At 36.6% G+C, this 18,828-nt stretch overlaps 1 protein-coding gene across 8 annotated transcripts in view; it reads right to left on the bottom strand.

Annotated features, from left to right (window-relative positions):
- Window positions 1–18,828, bottom strand: part of astn1 (astrotactin 1) — a 369,637-nt gene that overhangs the window by 217,306 nt on the left and 133,503 nt on the right. For all 8 annotated transcript variants that reach the window (XM_088430421.1, XM_088430423.1, XM_088430425.1 and 5 more), the window contains one exon: window positions 8,638–8,788. In XM_088430421.1, the coding sequence (XP_088286547.1) occupies window positions 8,638–8,788 (151 nt within the window). The remainder of the gene's footprint in view (window positions 1–8,637; window positions 8,789–18,828) is intronic.

Raw genomic sequence — 18,828 nt, 5'->3', positions numbered from 1 at the left:
ATGTATAATCACTATATCTATAATTATTCTAACAATAATTATTCTAACAGGTTGTAACAATGCTGGATATTAAGGTATACAGTCTGAATTGCTTAAAGCACAATTCCATTTCAATGGTGCTTTGGAGCTCAAGGAAATCAGTATGGTGCCACTGCTAAACAGCAACAAATCCTCAGGAGGAATTGGATAAAATAAACATTTTTCAAAGTGGTCTGGTTTACCTCATGGTGGTGGTGGTGGTGGTGTTTGCTTGTATGTTTGTTTTTGATTGCCATTCGAGGACATTTAATTTTGTTTCTTCGATAGAACTTGTGCGAAAACATCAGAGACATGTCAAAAAGTCAAGTCTTGTTTTACAGAATAGATTATTGTGAAGCCTCACATGGATGGCCCTGACACTTCTACAAAACACTCTCACACAGGCAATGCTCCATCTCTGTAATGAGTTGTAGGTTGCATTCAATGATGCTTTGAGACTTCTGTTGAAAGTTTCTTTTTAGGGTTAGTCTACTGTTTGTGCTGAAACATGTAACTAAAATGAACTATATTGTGAGGTACATAAACATTTTTAAGGAGCTTCATAGACTCTCATAAGGGCAGTGTATGTGTTTTTTTTGAGACCTGAGAGGATTAGCTTAACCCTTTCACTCCCTTTGGGATAATGCGAAACAGCTTTTCAAAAATAATAGTGAGTATAGGAATGGTAGCAATGAGATGAAATGGCATCCCAGCAGTTCATTACACAACTACCACAGATTCTAGTGGCATTTAGCAACTTTTCCAACAAGACGGTGCTGGGCCCACCATCAACAAGCTAAGTTGTGTTGTACATTTTCCATCAATTAAACATCTAGAACTGCAGAACTAGATTGATAGTATGTGCTACAAATGTGTGTTACTATAGATTACACTGATTACTATGAAGGGCTTTTGTGATCATTTTCACTTCTCTGGCGCATTTTATTATTATTATTATTATTATTATTATTATTATTATTATTATTAAATACAGATGGGACAAAAATCCCAGAGGCTGTAACCTAATCTATGGAATTGATTGATTGATTGATTGATTGATTGATTGATTGATTGATTGATTGATAAGAAATACCAATATAGATCCTGTGACCTTACTTCCACTTATACATACAGGGACTACTATAAAAGTGCTCAAAAGAGAATTTATGAAACGAAATATTGTAGCCAGCAACAGCGTTGGTTGACCTAGCATCATAAAGTTCAGTTTTTCTTGAGCAGTGTGTCTTGAAAATATATTCTAAATATATTTTTATAAAAAATAAAAAAAGATTTAAAAAAAGCCTCATCGAATTAATTGGTGTGTTAATGCATGCACTTTTCATTAAATACTATGTGTGTGGTGACACATCAAAGCTGAACATTGATTGGAATAAAAGAAAAAAAAAAGAAACAACAAATGACTGGAAGCCAGCTTTCAACAATGAAGTGAAGACAAAAGACAGTTTGAAATAAATTATGAGCGTTAAATGTAGGTCTGCGCTTCTCAGTGTTGTAGTTTAGCACTGCAGGCTTTAAAGACCCTGAAGGCACACCATCGGTGATACAGATGGATGTATTTGTCAGAATGGCTGAGCAATCTAACGTGCTGCATTCAGTATGCAAGCTCTTCTCAAGGCTTGTAATTCAATCCTAACTGCGATTGCTCAACTGTATTCTCTTCTAAGTCTTTTAACCTTAAAAGAATAAAATGATAAAAAGAATTGAGCAAGAATTGAATTGAAACTTTGAACAAAATCATGATACCTAAACAAACTGAAAAATGAACCAACCAAAGTTTATGTAAAAAGAACAGTTAAACTGTGAATCAACTTTCTAAAATGCTGTATTTAAGTCCCCCCCCACCCCCCCTCCGCGAGGCATACGTTCCAAGTTGACCTCAGACAGCAGTCTTTTATCTTTACTAGAACTACCGAAATTTGGAAGAATTTAACAACAAACAGTTGAATGACAGAACCATGGTGAGACAGCTGGGATGAAATTAAGCAAACAAGCATTAAAAATAAAAAATAAAAAACAATCAATCAACCATAGTAGATGTGATAAAAAAAAAAATATATATATATATATATATATATATATATATATATATATATATATATATATATTGCATGTGTCAGGTTGGCCCAACAGTCAATGCAAAGTATCAGTATGGCTGAAAAGTTGAAAGGGCAAAGTTAAACTACTCCAGTCCTGCATGTGTCATATGTTTTTCATCCTTCCACACAGCTGATTAAAATATTTAGCTCCTAAACAAGCTCTTCAGCAGCCATAATCATCCTGATCATTTGTTTCAGGTTGGTTTGAGATCGGAAACATGTAAAACATGTGGGATCGCAGCCCTCAAGAGTCGAACTTGCCAACCCGTTCAAAGATGTGACAACTCAACTTGTAATTTGTTGTATTGCACCAATGAGAGAACGAACATACCAATAAATGAATTAATGAGAAAACTGAGCAACAGCCATTTTGAAAGAATTAAGAAACACTCTAAATGAACCAAAGCTCCTAACCAATTTATCAGTGACCAGATCTGCAAGAAAGGTCACCTGTGATTGTATGAAGAGTTTCCTTGAATTTGTCAGGATAACTAAAAGCTATAATAGGATAACTAAGATTCTACATTCATGTCGCAGATTCTGAGAAGGAGATTTCAGTCTGTATTTTAATAGAGGACTAAGAAAGAAATCTCGCCGACAAAATTCAAGGACCCACTCCCCATGAACCAACAAAAGAATGTGTGATGAACTCAATTGAGCATGTCAGGATGGCCGTGTGGTCCAAGGCGCTGTGTTAAGGTTGCAGTCTTAATTTGAGGCATGGGTTCCAATCCCGCTTACGACAATGTGTTATAAACCAATTAAAATGTGATGAGCTTTGACTAACTGAATGGTGAATATTTGGGATATAGTATGACCTTGGAAAGTTAGGTTGAATCCCTCATTTGACAATAACCTTTGAAAGGAATTCAAATCTTTTCTACAGCAGTATTTGATTGACAAAGTCAAGATCAAGCAAAAAACATTGACGAACCAACCAAAGACGGTTTGTTAGAAACAGGATAGCCAAGTGTTCTGAGGCTCTACATTGTCGCAGGGTTCCAGAGAGTGATTATCAATCAGTAATTTACCAGAGAATTAACTAAGGAACCTACCCCATCATTAAAACCAAGGAACCTCTATGTGTAATAGAAACGTTAAATGAGTCAGGATTTCAAGGTGGTGAAAGGAACTCCATTACGGTCACATCCATTCATTGAGGCATACGTTCAAACGCTTATGCACTTATGAATGAAATGAAATTGTTCCTAATTATTAAGTTTCTGTTTAGGTTTGACATTATTCCCCAATATCACACTCACCTGCTTGTCAATGAACGAATCTTCACAACCTAAAGCAGCAGTTCCATTATCTCCCATTTTCATTTTGTTGCCACGCGAAATAAGCCAAATCTATTTAAATTACATACCAATGTTGTTTACAGAGATTCTAATTTTATTAGTTTGGCAAAAGCAATGTGAGGACAAACTTTCTGTATAAAAGGAAGAAAAAAATTCTCACCTGCCTCTTTCAATCCACATCTCATTTGAAAATGCTAATTGTGTAAATTCAGTGTTTTTGTCTAAAGTAAAAGTAAATGGTGAATGTGTGCTGCCGGTTTCATTCTATTTGTGCATGCAATCTGTGCGTAATTAGAAGCTGAGTGACTAAAGTGGCAGCTGTTGCACCTGGGGATGGCTTTCAGGCAGATCGTGTAAATGAAGATAAGCTCAGGAAAAGGATAACTCAGCTGGTGTGACATCATCAATATTTAGAGAAAAATGGAGTGTGATGACATGAAAGACTTAAAAACTTTCAATAAGCTTTTACTTTTAGTTATTATCCTGAATATTGCATGTAATGCCATATTGCTGATGATCACGAATAACAGAATGGGTTTTCACTTCCTGAAATTTTATTTTGACTAGCTAAATAACTTGGTCAAAGGTTTTAATGTGTTTGTGTGAGCTATGATTTTTCCGATTTGGAAAATTGACCACCTTTGAACATTTGATCAGATCACGCCTTGCCCCCTTTTGCCCATCAAAGTTTGGGGGTTTTCGTTGTGTTTGGGGAGGTCTGGGATCTGTCCCGTATGTTCTGGGTTTGTGTTGTTTGTTCCAGGTCACTCCAGCCTTCCTTTGCGCACTCCAAAAACATGCCTCATGAATCGGACTCACTAACCTGTCCATAGGTGCGATTGGGTGCGTGAATGGTTGTTCGTCCCAGTGTGCCCTGCAATTGGCTAGCAAACAATGTCCCCCGCCTACTGAACGATGTCAGCTGGGATATGGACCAGCAAGCGCGTGACCCTTGTGAGAATGAGCGGCTATAGAAAATGGATGAAAAGTTTATGTTTTTTATAGTTTCGTTTTACTTCTTAGTTCATATTGTCATGTTCCTAGTGGCTTTGATGTTCTGTAATGCAAACTGGGTTTTGTTCACTTCTCAGTTCAGTTTCCTTGTCCTTGTGTCAGTGTCAGTTTGATTTGTGTCCACCTGTCCTCATCAACTTGCTCATGGTGTTTATTATTGTGTCATCAGTTTGGATGGTATTTAGTTTCCACTTTTCTAGCAGTTCTTGCCGGGTCATTGGTGTTGTCACTCCTAAAGTTAGTCTTTGTGAAAGATGTTTCCTTTTTCTCAGTCCTGCATCTGAGCTTTTTGTAATACGTTCATTTCAGGTTTTTGGTTATTCTGCAATTGCTCTAACCAACATTGTTTATTTTCTTCTCACCAATTGTTTTTGATTTCACACTGTTATTGGGTCCACATCAGCCTCATGCCCTACAGCATACAAAACTTCTCTTTAAACGTATTGAAACAGATGTTAACTCCTACCAATATAATTATTGGAAACACGAAATTTAAAAGACACAACTTCTCTCACTCTAGGACTCTCTCACTGAATTGCTGTTTTCTCAAAACAATTAGAGAATTGAAATATGGGTTTCACTAGGATGTGCATTGCAATTCAAAACAAAATGAGTATTTCAGAATTCAAGTTAATTCAGACTGAATGAATAAGAATCAGTTGGATACAATGTAAACTGAATCAAAAATGGTCTTGACATTAGTTATATGCACACCGAGCAACATGGTTTTCTGATTGTAATTATGCTGTAATTATATTGTAGTTAAGTGAAATACAGTATGAATTAAGCAGAAAAACAGCAGCTGTTCTTATCCATCTCATTTTGCCTTCTCATTTTGCCACTCGCTATTGACTGAAAATAACATTACTGTGTCTGCCCATCATAGTTGATGTGTTTTGATCTGTTTTCTTCATCATGTGGCATTCACAATCATATGCCTTTGGTATAGCACAGGTCAGAATTTGAGAAATGCACCATTAATTTTCTTTAGTTTGATTTATCCAGTAAACAGACAATTTTATTTGACTAAAGGTGGGTAGGACAACAAGTTTCTACTTTACATTTCAGTGTTGAATCCTATAGGAATGGCTGTAAACTTCAAAGTAGTAGCTCGAAATTTCAACCCTGTCATGTCTTAATATAAAAAGGAATGAAGTTTCTCTGAACTTTCAGCGCCGTGTTCCAGTGTAACTTTAGAAAGTCACGTCATATTTGGCAAAGTTTATTTCAAAAAGTAATACACATGGTGCAACTTATGTATCAATAAATTATGAAGTGATTTGACCAGTGATATGATGAAGCTAAGTGAAATGGTTATATGACACCTACTTCCACATAAATATTGTTTATAATTTAGAGGGGTTAGGGGGAATCACATATAGGATTTTTGAGACATGCTTACAATTAACTCCTTGTTTAATAGTCCACTGAACGTTCCTTAATGTTAATTGGTATGTACCACATGTGCCACATGTCATTCATGTAAGTCTCTTCCACCAGTCCATTGTTGAGCCTTCTTTACACTCCAGGTCTGTGGTTCCCACCCTTTCTTCAGTGATGTACCCCCTGTGAAATATCTTTTCAGCCAAGTACCCATTAACCAGTGCAAAGAATTTTTGGGTTTAACAAAAATAAATAAATAAAAAAGACTGAAAACATGCCATCAGGGTTTTAAACTTTATACCCTTTCAAACTTCATTTGTATTGGTCCACAAAAAAATAAAAAATAAAATAAGAATAATCAACCTAAATTCTCTCTCTCTCTCTCTCTCGCTGTATATATATATATATATATATATATATATATATATATATATATATATATATATATATATATATATATATATATATATATATATATATAAATTTAAAAAAAATCCACAAAAAAAATGTTGCTTTTGAGCTATACTGAAGTTTAGAAAAGTAAAAATTGCAAACAGGTTGCTGCCAATGATCAAAAACAGCATTATAAAATAAAATGCCTCTAGCTCTGCTGGCATCATCACCTCAAAAGCAAGCAATTGTAGACAAAAAACACATTTTGACAAATTTCAAATTTATCATTTGTATATGAAACTGGTTGAATTGATTATTATTATTATAGAGTCATGAATATTTTCACAATTTAAGATAAAATAAAATAAAAACAAATGTCTTGTTTTTTTATTTCTTATTTTATGAATAACCCAAAGTATTTCACAGACCCCCTGGAGTCAGACCACACACCCCCAGGTGTTCACGGACTCCACTTTGAGAACCACTGATGTAGTTAATATAAACAATGGGTTGTTGATAAAGGGTCTAGGAAAGCTGCATGCATGGAAAAAATGGTAGAAAAATCCAATTTTCCTCTCAACATGAGTTTGAACAGAGAGAGACAAGGGGGTGGCTCACCCCTGGCCACTAATTAGCTACCGCCTTGTTGCAGAGTGTATATGGAACAGTCATTTAAAATAATAGTAAAAATAAAATAACGATAATAAGAATAAGTAGCTTCATCAGTAGGTTGAAAAACAACAAATGCAAAAAAAACAAAAAAAAAAAAAAACAGATGTGTTTTGTAAGCTCAAAGATCTCGAGGTGGGCCAATCACACTATGTGGTTGGCATGGAATAAAAAAAGAACTTGTCTAATCACCTGACCTTGGCACCTGTTAGTCACAAAGCATTATGGCAAACCAGTCTTTAACATGTTTATACAAATGAAATGTTTTGAGCCACATTCTTTTTAATCTATAAATGCAATTTTTTCACATTTTCAAAGACTCAAGCTATTTTCATTTTTCAAATAAGGATCTCAAGACAGATAAGATTTTCTGGATAAGAAGTCCATCTACCTAAAAGTGTTATCTGTATGGAAGTGCGCAGGAAAATGAAAAAAAAAAAACAACAACAACAACACTGTTGTATTTTATTGTCTGTAGGCTTCTCAGTGGTGGAGAAAAAGCAAAATGTGTGCAGACAGCTCTGATTCTGCAAAAAAAGAGTGTTATTTCTGATACCTCCAACAGATGGAGATCAAAACATCTGGCTGCTATGCATATTAGTTGCCAAGCACCACTTTCAGATAATGAATGTGTTGTCATGTGTTAGACAGGTATGTTAGAAAAACAGGGGAGTCAAATTGTTGATATGTTCAGCTTGCTAGTGAACAATTTGCACAAAACAATACTTTGGAATATGCTAAATAAAAAGGATTGATTATCCAATATTTAGACTATGCATTTATAAAGCACCAAATACGGCATTGTAACCAGCTAATTACCTGCTGAGAGTAATGCTCATTTATGTCACATTTTATTTTGACACGTTCATCACGTTGAGTATTTTGTCACTGGTAATAGTAGTGAGAACAATACAAAATAGCATGCAACATCATGCATTGCGTGACAAACCTACGGCTAAAATTGCAACTCAGAATACACCACAGAAACAAATTGATGAAACTGATGTAATTGATTGATCTGATTCCAGCAGTGTCTACTTATCATTGTGTAAGGAGCACGACATCGAAATGCATAGGCAGGCGTAACATGGCCCACACATGGTAGTCTAGACCAGTGGTTCTCAAAGTCATTGGTCCGTGGCCTGAATGCAGGGAGGGCATGAAATAATTTGGGTGTTTTGGAATTGATTTAGTTTATCTTTTAACAGTTACCAAATTGTTTTTTCAACTTTTTGGGGGAAATTGACCTATTTGCTATAAGGAGGCATGCAATTTGCACTATGCATATACTAAACTTCAGTATACCCAATTGTAACAAACATTTTTGTCAAAATGAATTTGTTGGTAAATAAAACGGACACTTATGTTTGGGTAAAAATCAATATTTTGTTTTGTTTTGTTTCTGCAAACATTTGCAAGGGGATCCTTGGAAAATTTGCTTTCTAAAAGGGGTCCCTGACTCTTGAGCTCTAGACTCTCGAGGGGTCTAGACCTGCACCAACACAAAAATGAAAATGTGCCCATTTTTACATTGAGCGCCAGTCTATCGCAATAGACGCAATAGCCCAATTAGTTTGTGTTTAGCATAGCAGCCCTGCAACATAAGAGAGCCTTCTTGAAGTGTTGCCTCGTAGTTGGTAGCCCACCATGTTCAGATTCCCATAGCTATGTAGGATGTAGTCATCAATGTAAAAATCATAATTTGTTCATCTGCTATGCCACATAGCGATCAGATGACTTACCACACATCCACTCGAGTCCAGTTTTCTATCAGATATGCAGCGGAAATTGCGGCTACAGCCTCCATTATCTTTAGTACAGTCTCTGACAGGTCCAAATGAGTCGAGAAGAACCTCCAGAGAATCAAAGGATGAGCTGATCATCAATTCTTCTCTGTAAAAAAACAATGAATTATATTTATAAATTGCCTGAAAAGAAATCAAGTGGAGTCATCATAATTCTTACATAATCCTTTCACTTTTAGAAAGAATCCTACGTGTGAACAAGGATGGATTCAGACATTAATTCAGTCTGCTTGCTTCTTTTTCTTGAAAATAATGGTGTAACTACCAGAATTAACACGAGCTGCTGTTAGCAGAAACAATCACCTGCTGCTACCTGTCGTCACCTTAAGTCCACCCTCGAGCTCGTCTGCCCTCAAACCTTGGCGTATGTGGCTGACAGCTCAATCTTCCTCAAACAGTATTGATTTTAAGAAAATAAAATTTTATTTTTATGTCACTGTTTATAGGACACACCCAGACTTTACCCATATGAGTTTTGTGGGTACAGTATGTTCCTTTTATACCCAATCATGAACCTCACCTTTAATTTGTTTAAATGTACCAAAAAGGTGTTTTGTGAACATTCTTTAACTTTCCGATTTTTTTGTTGCCTCTATTCTTTCTTTTTGGGGGGAAATTGTTGCATACATCTAATTAAGAAAGTAAGGATATTTGTGCCCGTAAAGCCCACAGCTATTCCCGCCAAGAAACACTAAATGATTATCAGTTTCAAGAATAAATATCTACTATTTTCCGTGTATTAAAATGAATATAGGTATTTTGCAAATCATTGAAATGTGGTTTAATTTATATTTGACACAAAATTCCAAATTCAGTGGAATTGGGGTTTATAGAACGGACAAACATGAACAAACAAAATAAACATGCATACATCAGCATTAAAAGGCGGTCCAGCAGTCCTTCAAAATGCCTGGCATTACAACAAAAAACAAATAGCTAAAGTAAAGAACAAAAATGCAATCATCTGTAAAAAGCATTACAATATGTGGCAGCTTTTGTTTTGGCTTTTCATGTTTTTTTTTAAATGATGGATAGTCTATATTTTACTATAACAAATTTATCAATTTATTGAACTATTTAATGGTTGAATTGTGTGTTTAGTTTATATGTTTGATGTCTATGTACTTTTTTTTACCGTAATGCGATCCTGTGGAGGTATTCACTATAACCTCTGCATGCATCACATCAACTGCAAGCCTGTAACTACGTCTGGCTGCATTGTTCGTATCAAACAAAACAATGCAGCCAGACGTAGTTACAGGCTTGCAGTTGATGTGATGCATCGCAGAGGTTATAGTGAATACCTCCACAGGATCGCATTACAGGTAAAAAAAAGTACATAGACATCAAACATATAAACTAAACACACAATTCAACCATTAAATAGTTCAATAAATTGATAAATTTGTTATAGTAAATATAGACTATCCATCATTTAAAAAAAACATGAAAAGCCAAAACAAAAGCTGCCACATATTGTAATGCTTTTTACAGATGATTGCATTTTGTTCTTTACTTTAGCATATTTGTTTTTTGTTGTAATGCCAGGCATTTTGAAGGACTGCTGGACCGCCTTTTAATGCTGATGTATGCATGTTTATTTTGTTTGTACAGTTTGTCCGTTCTATAAACCCCAATTCCACTGAATTGGAATTTTGTGTCAAATATAAATTAAACCACATTTCAATGATTTGCAAAATACCTATATTCATTTTAATACACGGAAAATAGTAGATATTTATTCTTGAAACTGATAATCATTTAGTGTTTCTTGGCAGGGAATAGCTGTGGGCTTTACGGGCACAAATATCCTTACTTTCTTAATTAGATGTATGCAACTTCATCTACTGTCTACTTACTTGCTGTTTGGTATGCTGCGTTTTTGACTTTTTTGAGTGATGGAGCGATCAAGGTTTGTATTTTTGCATGTAGGAGCATGATATGGTGCCACCGAATAAGATCAAATATGCTCACTTTATGCTTTCATTCAATAGGGAGGTATTTGGACGACGTCACCGCTGTCAGTGCGATCTTGCAATAAATTTAGTTCTCCCTGTGGGAATATGGTTTCAGTGGAGCTGCAAAAATGATTCACCATATCAACACTGATCATAACAGTGCTAGCATGTAGCATTAAATGCTCTGCCAGAGGCGAAATGGCTTGTCCAACATATTTTTTCACAGTGGGTAGTTATATTATAATTGGGAACCTATATACTGTCTTATTACACAACACTGACTTAGCCCTTCTGTTGTGCAAAAATTGTTCCACAATTAAATATCTGACTTACAAAAGCATTGAATACATAAAGCACAATGTAAAGTTTTAGACAATCCATACACAAAGCACGACCCCCACAAAAATATGACAAACAATATTTCAAAGCTTTAGTTTAGTTTTTTTTTTTTTTATCTTTGCTTCATGGGTGTAATTTAAACTCAGGGGTACAAAAAAATATCAATTACAAATTAAAAAATTAAATTAAATAAAAAAAACACAGGTGTGTTACAGCCATTTGTAAAATTGTCACATCATAAATTGCTATGATGATAAGTATTATTATTAGACAATAGGCGTGTCACATTTGCACATGTTCATTTGAATAATGAATGCACAATGACACAGTCGATGTCTCCCAAGGGCATTGAATGAATCTGCAGGTAGTGAACAACTTTTTGACACAGTGGTTCAAAAAGGTTCAATCAAAAAATTACAAGGTCAAAAACTGTATCCAAAGTAACAACCAAAATCCAGAAATAATAACTACAACAGCTAAACCTACAATTACTAGACAATAAGTGAATGGAAAGAGGAAACACTCTCCAAACTAACAAGACTCTGAACACCTGGACAAGACACAGGAGTGGAGCAGGGATCTGAATGGCTGACAAAAGGGAAAATGTTGGTGAGGACAGATGGACACAAATAAATGAACGAGACACTTACCCAAAAGGGACCAGAAAACATGGACTAAAAACATGACAAAACCCAACCCAGACAAAACCAGAACATTAAATGAAGAAGACAACATGAACCAAGAAGTAAACAAACCTTAACCAACACAAAGTCAAGTGTTTATCCCACACGCCTTTTGCTACCAGAGCAGGGTCATACAATGCTGAATCAGGGTCGAAAGGTGGCTGCACACTGTGCGCCGCCAGAGCAGGTTTGAAGTGGGGCTTCAGGGCTTGTGAAGCCGAAACATGGAAAAAGGCCAGCTTCGGGGCGTGCACCGCAGGATTGGGCACTTGGCACTGGTGCACTGCAGGGATGAAGGCCTGGCGCTAATGTGGAGAAGGGACAAGGACCAGGTGCTGATGCAGAGCAGTGACAGGAGCCTGGAGCTGAGGGGGCTTATGTGCCACTGATGTGGCACAGGAAACAGGACCTCCGGTAGCCAGGTTTGCAAAGACAGAGACAGGGATCTCCAGATCCAGAGGAGCGAGGACAGGGTCTCCAGCAGCTGAAAACCAGAGACAGGGGCCTTCAACAGCCATGGTGTCATGTAATGGTCCTCCAGCCGCCGAGCCATAGGGACAGAGGTCTCTTGGTACCAAGGGATAGGTGCCTCCAGCTGCCAAGACACAGCAACATGGGCCTCCAGTTAAAGAAGGGATAGGGGCCTCCAGCTTCCAAGGAATAGGGATGGGGTGCAGAGGCAAAGGGACAGGGGCTTCCACCTGCAGTGGTGAAGAAAAATGAGCTCCAGCCACAAAGGTACAGGAACAGGAGCCTGAGCCTCATCAGCCTGCCGCCATTGGGCTTCTGGTATACAGGAAACATGGACAACTGTGGCTACAGTTGCTTGGGAATGTGCACATGAACAAACTATTGAAGGAAGATGAGGTGAGAAAGAGGAAGAAGTGAATGGGGAACTGTCCAGGGAGTGAGACGTTGAAAGGGAGATGAAGGAACGAGAAAGGCCAGAACCTTTACTCTGGGGCCAACATTGGCCACCAGTGGAACTGTGTAGATTGAGAATCGGTAGTGATGATGCTTCTAAGCATGCTCCAACCTTGTTATGCTCCGATTATGTTTGAACCATGTCAAGGCTTCATTCTGACCAAGTCACCTGTCTGCTTTGGTTTGACGGGCAGAGCTTTGAAACCTTGGTGCGAAACTCAGGTGTTTTTAAGACGAGTGAAACATCACATCATCAACTGTACTATATATGTATAATATATATGGTATGTATGTTTGTTGTTTGTCCTTTGCATTTAAGAGCATTTTGATATGGTGCCACTGAAAAAGGTGTTTGTATGGTTGGTCATTTTCTGTGTTCATTAAATAGGAAGGTATCTGAATGATCTCACTGCTTTCATCTTGACCTTGGAACAATCTCAATTGTCCCTAAGGGAATATGGTTTCAGTGGAGCTGCAAAAATGGCGTCCAATATCAACACTGATCATAACAGTCAGAGCATGTTGCGTTAAAAGCTGCGTTGAATCGGACACAGCTTGTCTGACATATTTTCGTGCAGTAGGCAGTATCTATTCATAGTACAAACGGGAACCCAGATAACAACTGAATTATTGTACTGTAAAAAACATATATATATGTTCTTCAATAAAAACACCTGATTTACTCAAGCACTGAATAAGCAGTCAACTATGAAACATTCAAAATTTAGTTGGTTTTTTTTTTTTTTAATTATTGCACAATGGGTCTAATTCGTAGTAAGGAATACAAATAGACATTTAATGAAACACAGTTTGTCACAGCCATTTCACTGATTGCCACCTCGAAAATTGCTATTAATAAGTATTATTAATATTATACACAAAAAGTGTATCACATTTGCAGGAGTTTATTTAAATAATGATGGAGTTTATTTGAAGGATGACTACAAATGCACAACAATATCTACTGACAGTAGATGTTACCCAAGGGTACTGACTGAAGCTTTAGGTAGTAAACCACTTTATGACACAGTGGTTCAAAAAATGGTCCAATGCTTGCAAACCTTCACATGTGAGTTTTTCTATAGATACCGTAAATAGCCATGCCAAAGATCAGAGGTATAACCTCTCACATACTTTTGGATATACAGTACAGCCTCTCCTATCCAAAGCCACCCTTTCTTGGGTTTCCACTGAGAAAAAACAAACAATGCGTTATCAACCTTTATTTAACAACAAAATAGATAGTATCTTAGAAACCAATTTTTCCATTATAATTGCTGTTTGCCTTGTTGTCGCTAATGCCAGGGGGGATCTATTAAACAGGGTGTCTGCAAATGATGAAATGCTCAGACAGAATTAATACTATATTTATTTGGAACTATTATTTCAGTGAAAAAAGGAGGCTTTAATTAAATTTAGAATCCAAAGAAGAATTGCTGATGAGTGAATTTAAAATGCTACTTGGCGTTACCTAATTGAACTGTCAAATTGAAATAGGTTTAACTCCTGTGAAATGTTCACGTTTCAAAATTTAATGTTGAAATACGGGCATGTATATTAAACACTGTGCATTGGCCATTACGTTTTTCTGAATCACATACTTACTTGTTTATATACTTACTGACTTACTTGCTTACAGGGATAGTGTGGCATATTTCAACAAATTATATATATATATATATATATATATATATATATATATATATATATATATATATATATATATATATATGTAATATATTCTATATTTTTGTTTACTTTGTTTTGGGCCGAAAGACAGCACATTTATAGATAACATTTTAGAAGGAAGGTTGAAGAAAAAAAAACAAATCCCACATTCTTTGTAAGGAGAAATAAGTCCGCTGTGCATTGTTTCTGTGAAATACATTTGAATGGTTAAAATGTTGTCCAATAACTGATGATAGAGAAAAATGTTTTTCCTCCTGAAGGTAGGCAGGGGTGTCAAACTCATTTAAACTTGCAGACTGCATGGAAGAAAATCTATTCGCAAGTTAGCCACAGCAATAAAATTATAGTATATATTCAAAACACCTTCAAATGTACTATTCTTATTTTAATACTGTCCAAAATAAAACAAGTACAACCTAACTATGAGTCATACAAAATTTACATTACTTTTAATCATAAAACATTTCGAGGTTTTCATTTATTATACAATTCAGCTCATTTTTATTCTTTCCAAAATCATCTCATAAATCAGATTAAACCCATTTGCAGGACAGAACCGGCCCACGGGCCGCAGTTAGGTTTGGTACCCCTGATCCAGAGGCTATATCTGTCAACTAACACATGCTTATTCAAAATTATCATTGACACAGAGCCAACAACCCATAAGCAGCATTTTGTTTCATACTGATAGAACTCACTGGAAATTCTCCTGGCAGCTCGTAGAGCAAATTAAAATGGTTGCCTTGACACATGAAATAATCTCAGCTAATTTAGCATGAATTTAAAACAGACTATGTTGCCATGCTATTCATTGCTGCTTTATACCTGCTGGGGGTGAATAACTTTCTGATATCCATCTCAGAGTTCCACGTTGAGTCAATTCGAAATAATGTTTTAACACCTTGTTGTCGGCTAAGGTTTTCAACTTGTGGTTCGCATCACCTACCACTCCCCCGCATGCTCACAAAGTAATATCAGCTAGATGTGAATAAATTACTACATTAATTAGCTTTGTGCGCATTGATTATGGGGAGTGAATACAGTAGCAATGAATTACTATACTATGTAATAGCATTTGCACTGTGAAGTGAATTTATTTTTACTGGTGACATTTTTAAAGGAGCACTGCAGATCAGTACTTTAACATGTGCACCAGTGGAATATGTCCTCCGACACATCAAGTAATGTGCATATGAAACCAACGGCATTGGGACAATTTTATTTCAAAGTTACTTCAGACTGACGCCGTTAGAAGCAAGTACTGTATGTAAACAAAGCAGTGTTCTTTTTTTTTTCTTTTCATGATTTACGTGACAAAGTTTTACATGACACATAAAGTTTTCTAACGTGTTCATAAGTTATCAAGTTTTATTGAAAAAAAGAGTAGATGGGCAATGTATATTTTGATGTAAAAAAAATGTGTCATAAAATATGCGTCTGGGATGCAGGGAAACAAGAGCAGTGATAGTCATAGATATCATAATCACTGTTTATATTACATGGAGAGCACCGCTCAGATGGGATCAGTCATGTTTTTTTAGCTATGGAAAGCGAAGGAGGAATTTTTTTGCAGACGTAATTCAAATCATGTTTGGGATGTCAGGTTGTGTCTTCTATGCAGCTGAGCGAATTTATGGTTTGTATGTCAATCGCAAATAAAAGAAGGGAAATGAAGAGAAGCGGGAGGGTTTTTCCGCTCCGCGCAGCACAAGTTTCACGACGGTGCACAACGATCAAATCGGGAGTTAGGATGACTAGTTAGTCTATGTATTAGAGTTCACCCAGCAAACACAAAAGGAAAATACCGGGATACTGTGCACACTGAAATACAACAAGCACTTAACTTTGAAAGAACACCCAAAAAGAGCCGCACTGGCTTCCATGTATCGCGGACGGCCCACTGGATTAGCTTTGTTGTTGCCTGACATTATTCCTCATGTGCCTGGATTGCTATCCTGCATTCCCACTTGACTGGTTGGAGTTGATTACGTTTAGAAAAGTTTGGAGATGTTCACTTTTGTTCATGGAGTCTATACTCTGCTTGTCTCATTCTCATGTGTCGATGCCGATTGTCTCCCCATTTCCAGGTGTGGCCTCCTTGATTACGTCCGCGGAAGCCCAGAGTAACAAACCAGTGTTGCTATACATGCCCAAGTTTTGTAGATTTCACGCTATAGTGCATTGAAACAAATGGCGAATTGTACTTGGATTTCTCGCTCTCAGGCTCGCTTGGCATTTGCTTCCAAAGTATGGTCTCTCTGAGATATCGTAGCGCGCGTGCTGCATTCACATTTCACAAACTAGACAGCAAGTCTTAATTCTACATAGTGCAGCTTTAAAATATCATTCACAATATGCTACCAAATGTGCAGAAAATCAAGCTGGAACTTCTCGTTTAATTTAATAGAAGTAGACGCGATACATAAATGAATGATTAACCTTCTTATTGGGTAAATACACAAAAGTCTACCATGTAACAAACACGTATGATTAGGTGTTTAAAGAAAGTAAATAGGAGATTAAATAATGTAAATCATGACACCAACCCATTTGGAAGCTTCTAATTACATATTTCTGTGGCACAGCTGTCTGAAGATGAAAGAAGCCCTGAAAGTGAGCACAATACTATATAAAATGGAAAGCTCAGACGTACATTTAAAAATAGCAGTTTATGAACCTGTTCTCCTGCTACTAATTATAATCAAAGGCTTCTGAGTCATATTACTCTGCAATTAGCATGAACTAGTCAGATGTGCAATTCAAAAAGAGGCATGGAATGTTGCCAGCAAGGAATACATTGATACAGTTTTTTTTTAACATTAAACATGCAATAATAATGATAATGATAATGATAATGATAATGATAATGATAATGATAATGATAATGATAATGATAATGATAATAATAATAATAATGGACACAGAATTATTATTGACTGAAGACAGTTAATTATGTTTGAAACAGGCCTGGAAGAAAAGTATGGGATCCTTGACTTAATGTTTTTGTTGCAAAACATTTTGAGTCAATTACTGCAATCAAATGATTTTTGTAACTTTCAATGAGACGTATGCATTTTCCAGCAGGTGTTTTAGCCCACTCCATGCACAACTGTATCAAAGATCTCAGGCTGTCCCTTAACCCATTAGTGTACATGCCGCGTGTGGAACATGATCCACTGTTTAAGGCCGTTGCTATAAGACAGTTGAAGACATTCAATACTGAGTTGACTTTCACATTCAACCTTGTATTTATGGTTTTCGATTTGTCTTGGGAGCACTTGCCCTATTTACAGTTGATCAAGCTCTTGAAACCATGAAACGAGGAGTGCAGAGTTCAATGCTCATTAAAAAAAATGACGTGGGGATATTCATGTAAGCAGGGCTAATTTTACCTGGCATAATTTTCACAGGGCAAATAACAATCTGCAAATTAGGGCAGCATTTGTCACGGCTGTGCACGCCAAGTTGTTTACAAAGGATGTTCCAGCATACACTTAAAAGTCAATTCTCACTGCTAATTACATTACTCCACATATTTTGTTTCTGCATAAACTCATCCTATTAACACATCCTAAAAACACAATGCCATCAAAACAGCAGTAGTGTCATTTACTATGCTGTGAGTCAGTCAAACATATTCATCATGTCAGTCAATCGCACAATGCAAACTTTACTGCAAAGCTGATGAATAAAAACATTTTTTTACATGGTATATAAATACCTTCACCTTCAAGAAATAGTGTTTAAAATGGTTAAATAACATATCAAAAATATAATTGTCAAATACAATTACTTTCTATTGATTAAGATCACTGCCTTAATGTTTAAAAGGTACATACAGTAGCTTCTGTCAGACATTTCTACAGACAAGTCGTATTAACTTCTCTTCGTAATCCTTGCACACTGCATGGAAAAGTGTAATTTATTCATTGGCATTACAACTTGTCCACACTTACACAGTCAGAGGTGTAACATGACTTGTGATATGCTGCACCGTCACGGGTCAAATGCAACAAAACCCACACAAGCAAAGGGAGAACATGCAAAACTCAAACAGCAAGGCCTGAGCCATGATTTGAATCTGAACCTATCAACTGAAAGGTTGACATGGTAAGCAGTACCCCACCGTGGGTGCTTCCTACTGCTAAATATCACCAGAAAAGTGGGAGAATCAGGGATGAAGGGGGACTGAGGTACATGATAAAAGTCATAGATACATCTCGAGGAGGGGTCATCAACTCTGGTCCTCCAGAGCACCCAGCGTGTTTGGGTGTTTCCTGTTCTGGAGTAAAAATGATCCTGATCATTTGAATCAGGTGTGCAGGAGGTGGGTTGCATCATAAACTTGCTCAATAGGTGCCCTCAAGGACCAGGGTTGGTGACTACTGATCTGAAGTAAACTGTGAAGTAATTTACTCATTTGTTTTCAACCTGTGCTCAGTATCACTGAAGGTTTAAATTACATACTGTATTTCTCTGAGTACAAGTCGACCTCACTTCTAAGTCCACCCCCGCCCCTTTTTTTAACTTCAGTT

Source organism: Hippichthys cyanospilos, chromosome 12 (assembly GCF_059441005.1).
Source record: "Hippichthys cyanospilos isolate Australia breed blue-spotted pipefish chromosome 12, RoL_Hcya_1.0, whole genome shotgun sequence".
NCBI classification, from domain to species: Eukaryota; Metazoa; Chordata; class Actinopteri; order Syngnathiformes; family Syngnathidae; genus Hippichthys; species Hippichthys cyanospilos.
Note: the sequence above shows the minus strand (reverse complement) of the source record. Positions and strands in the feature narration are given on the sequence as shown.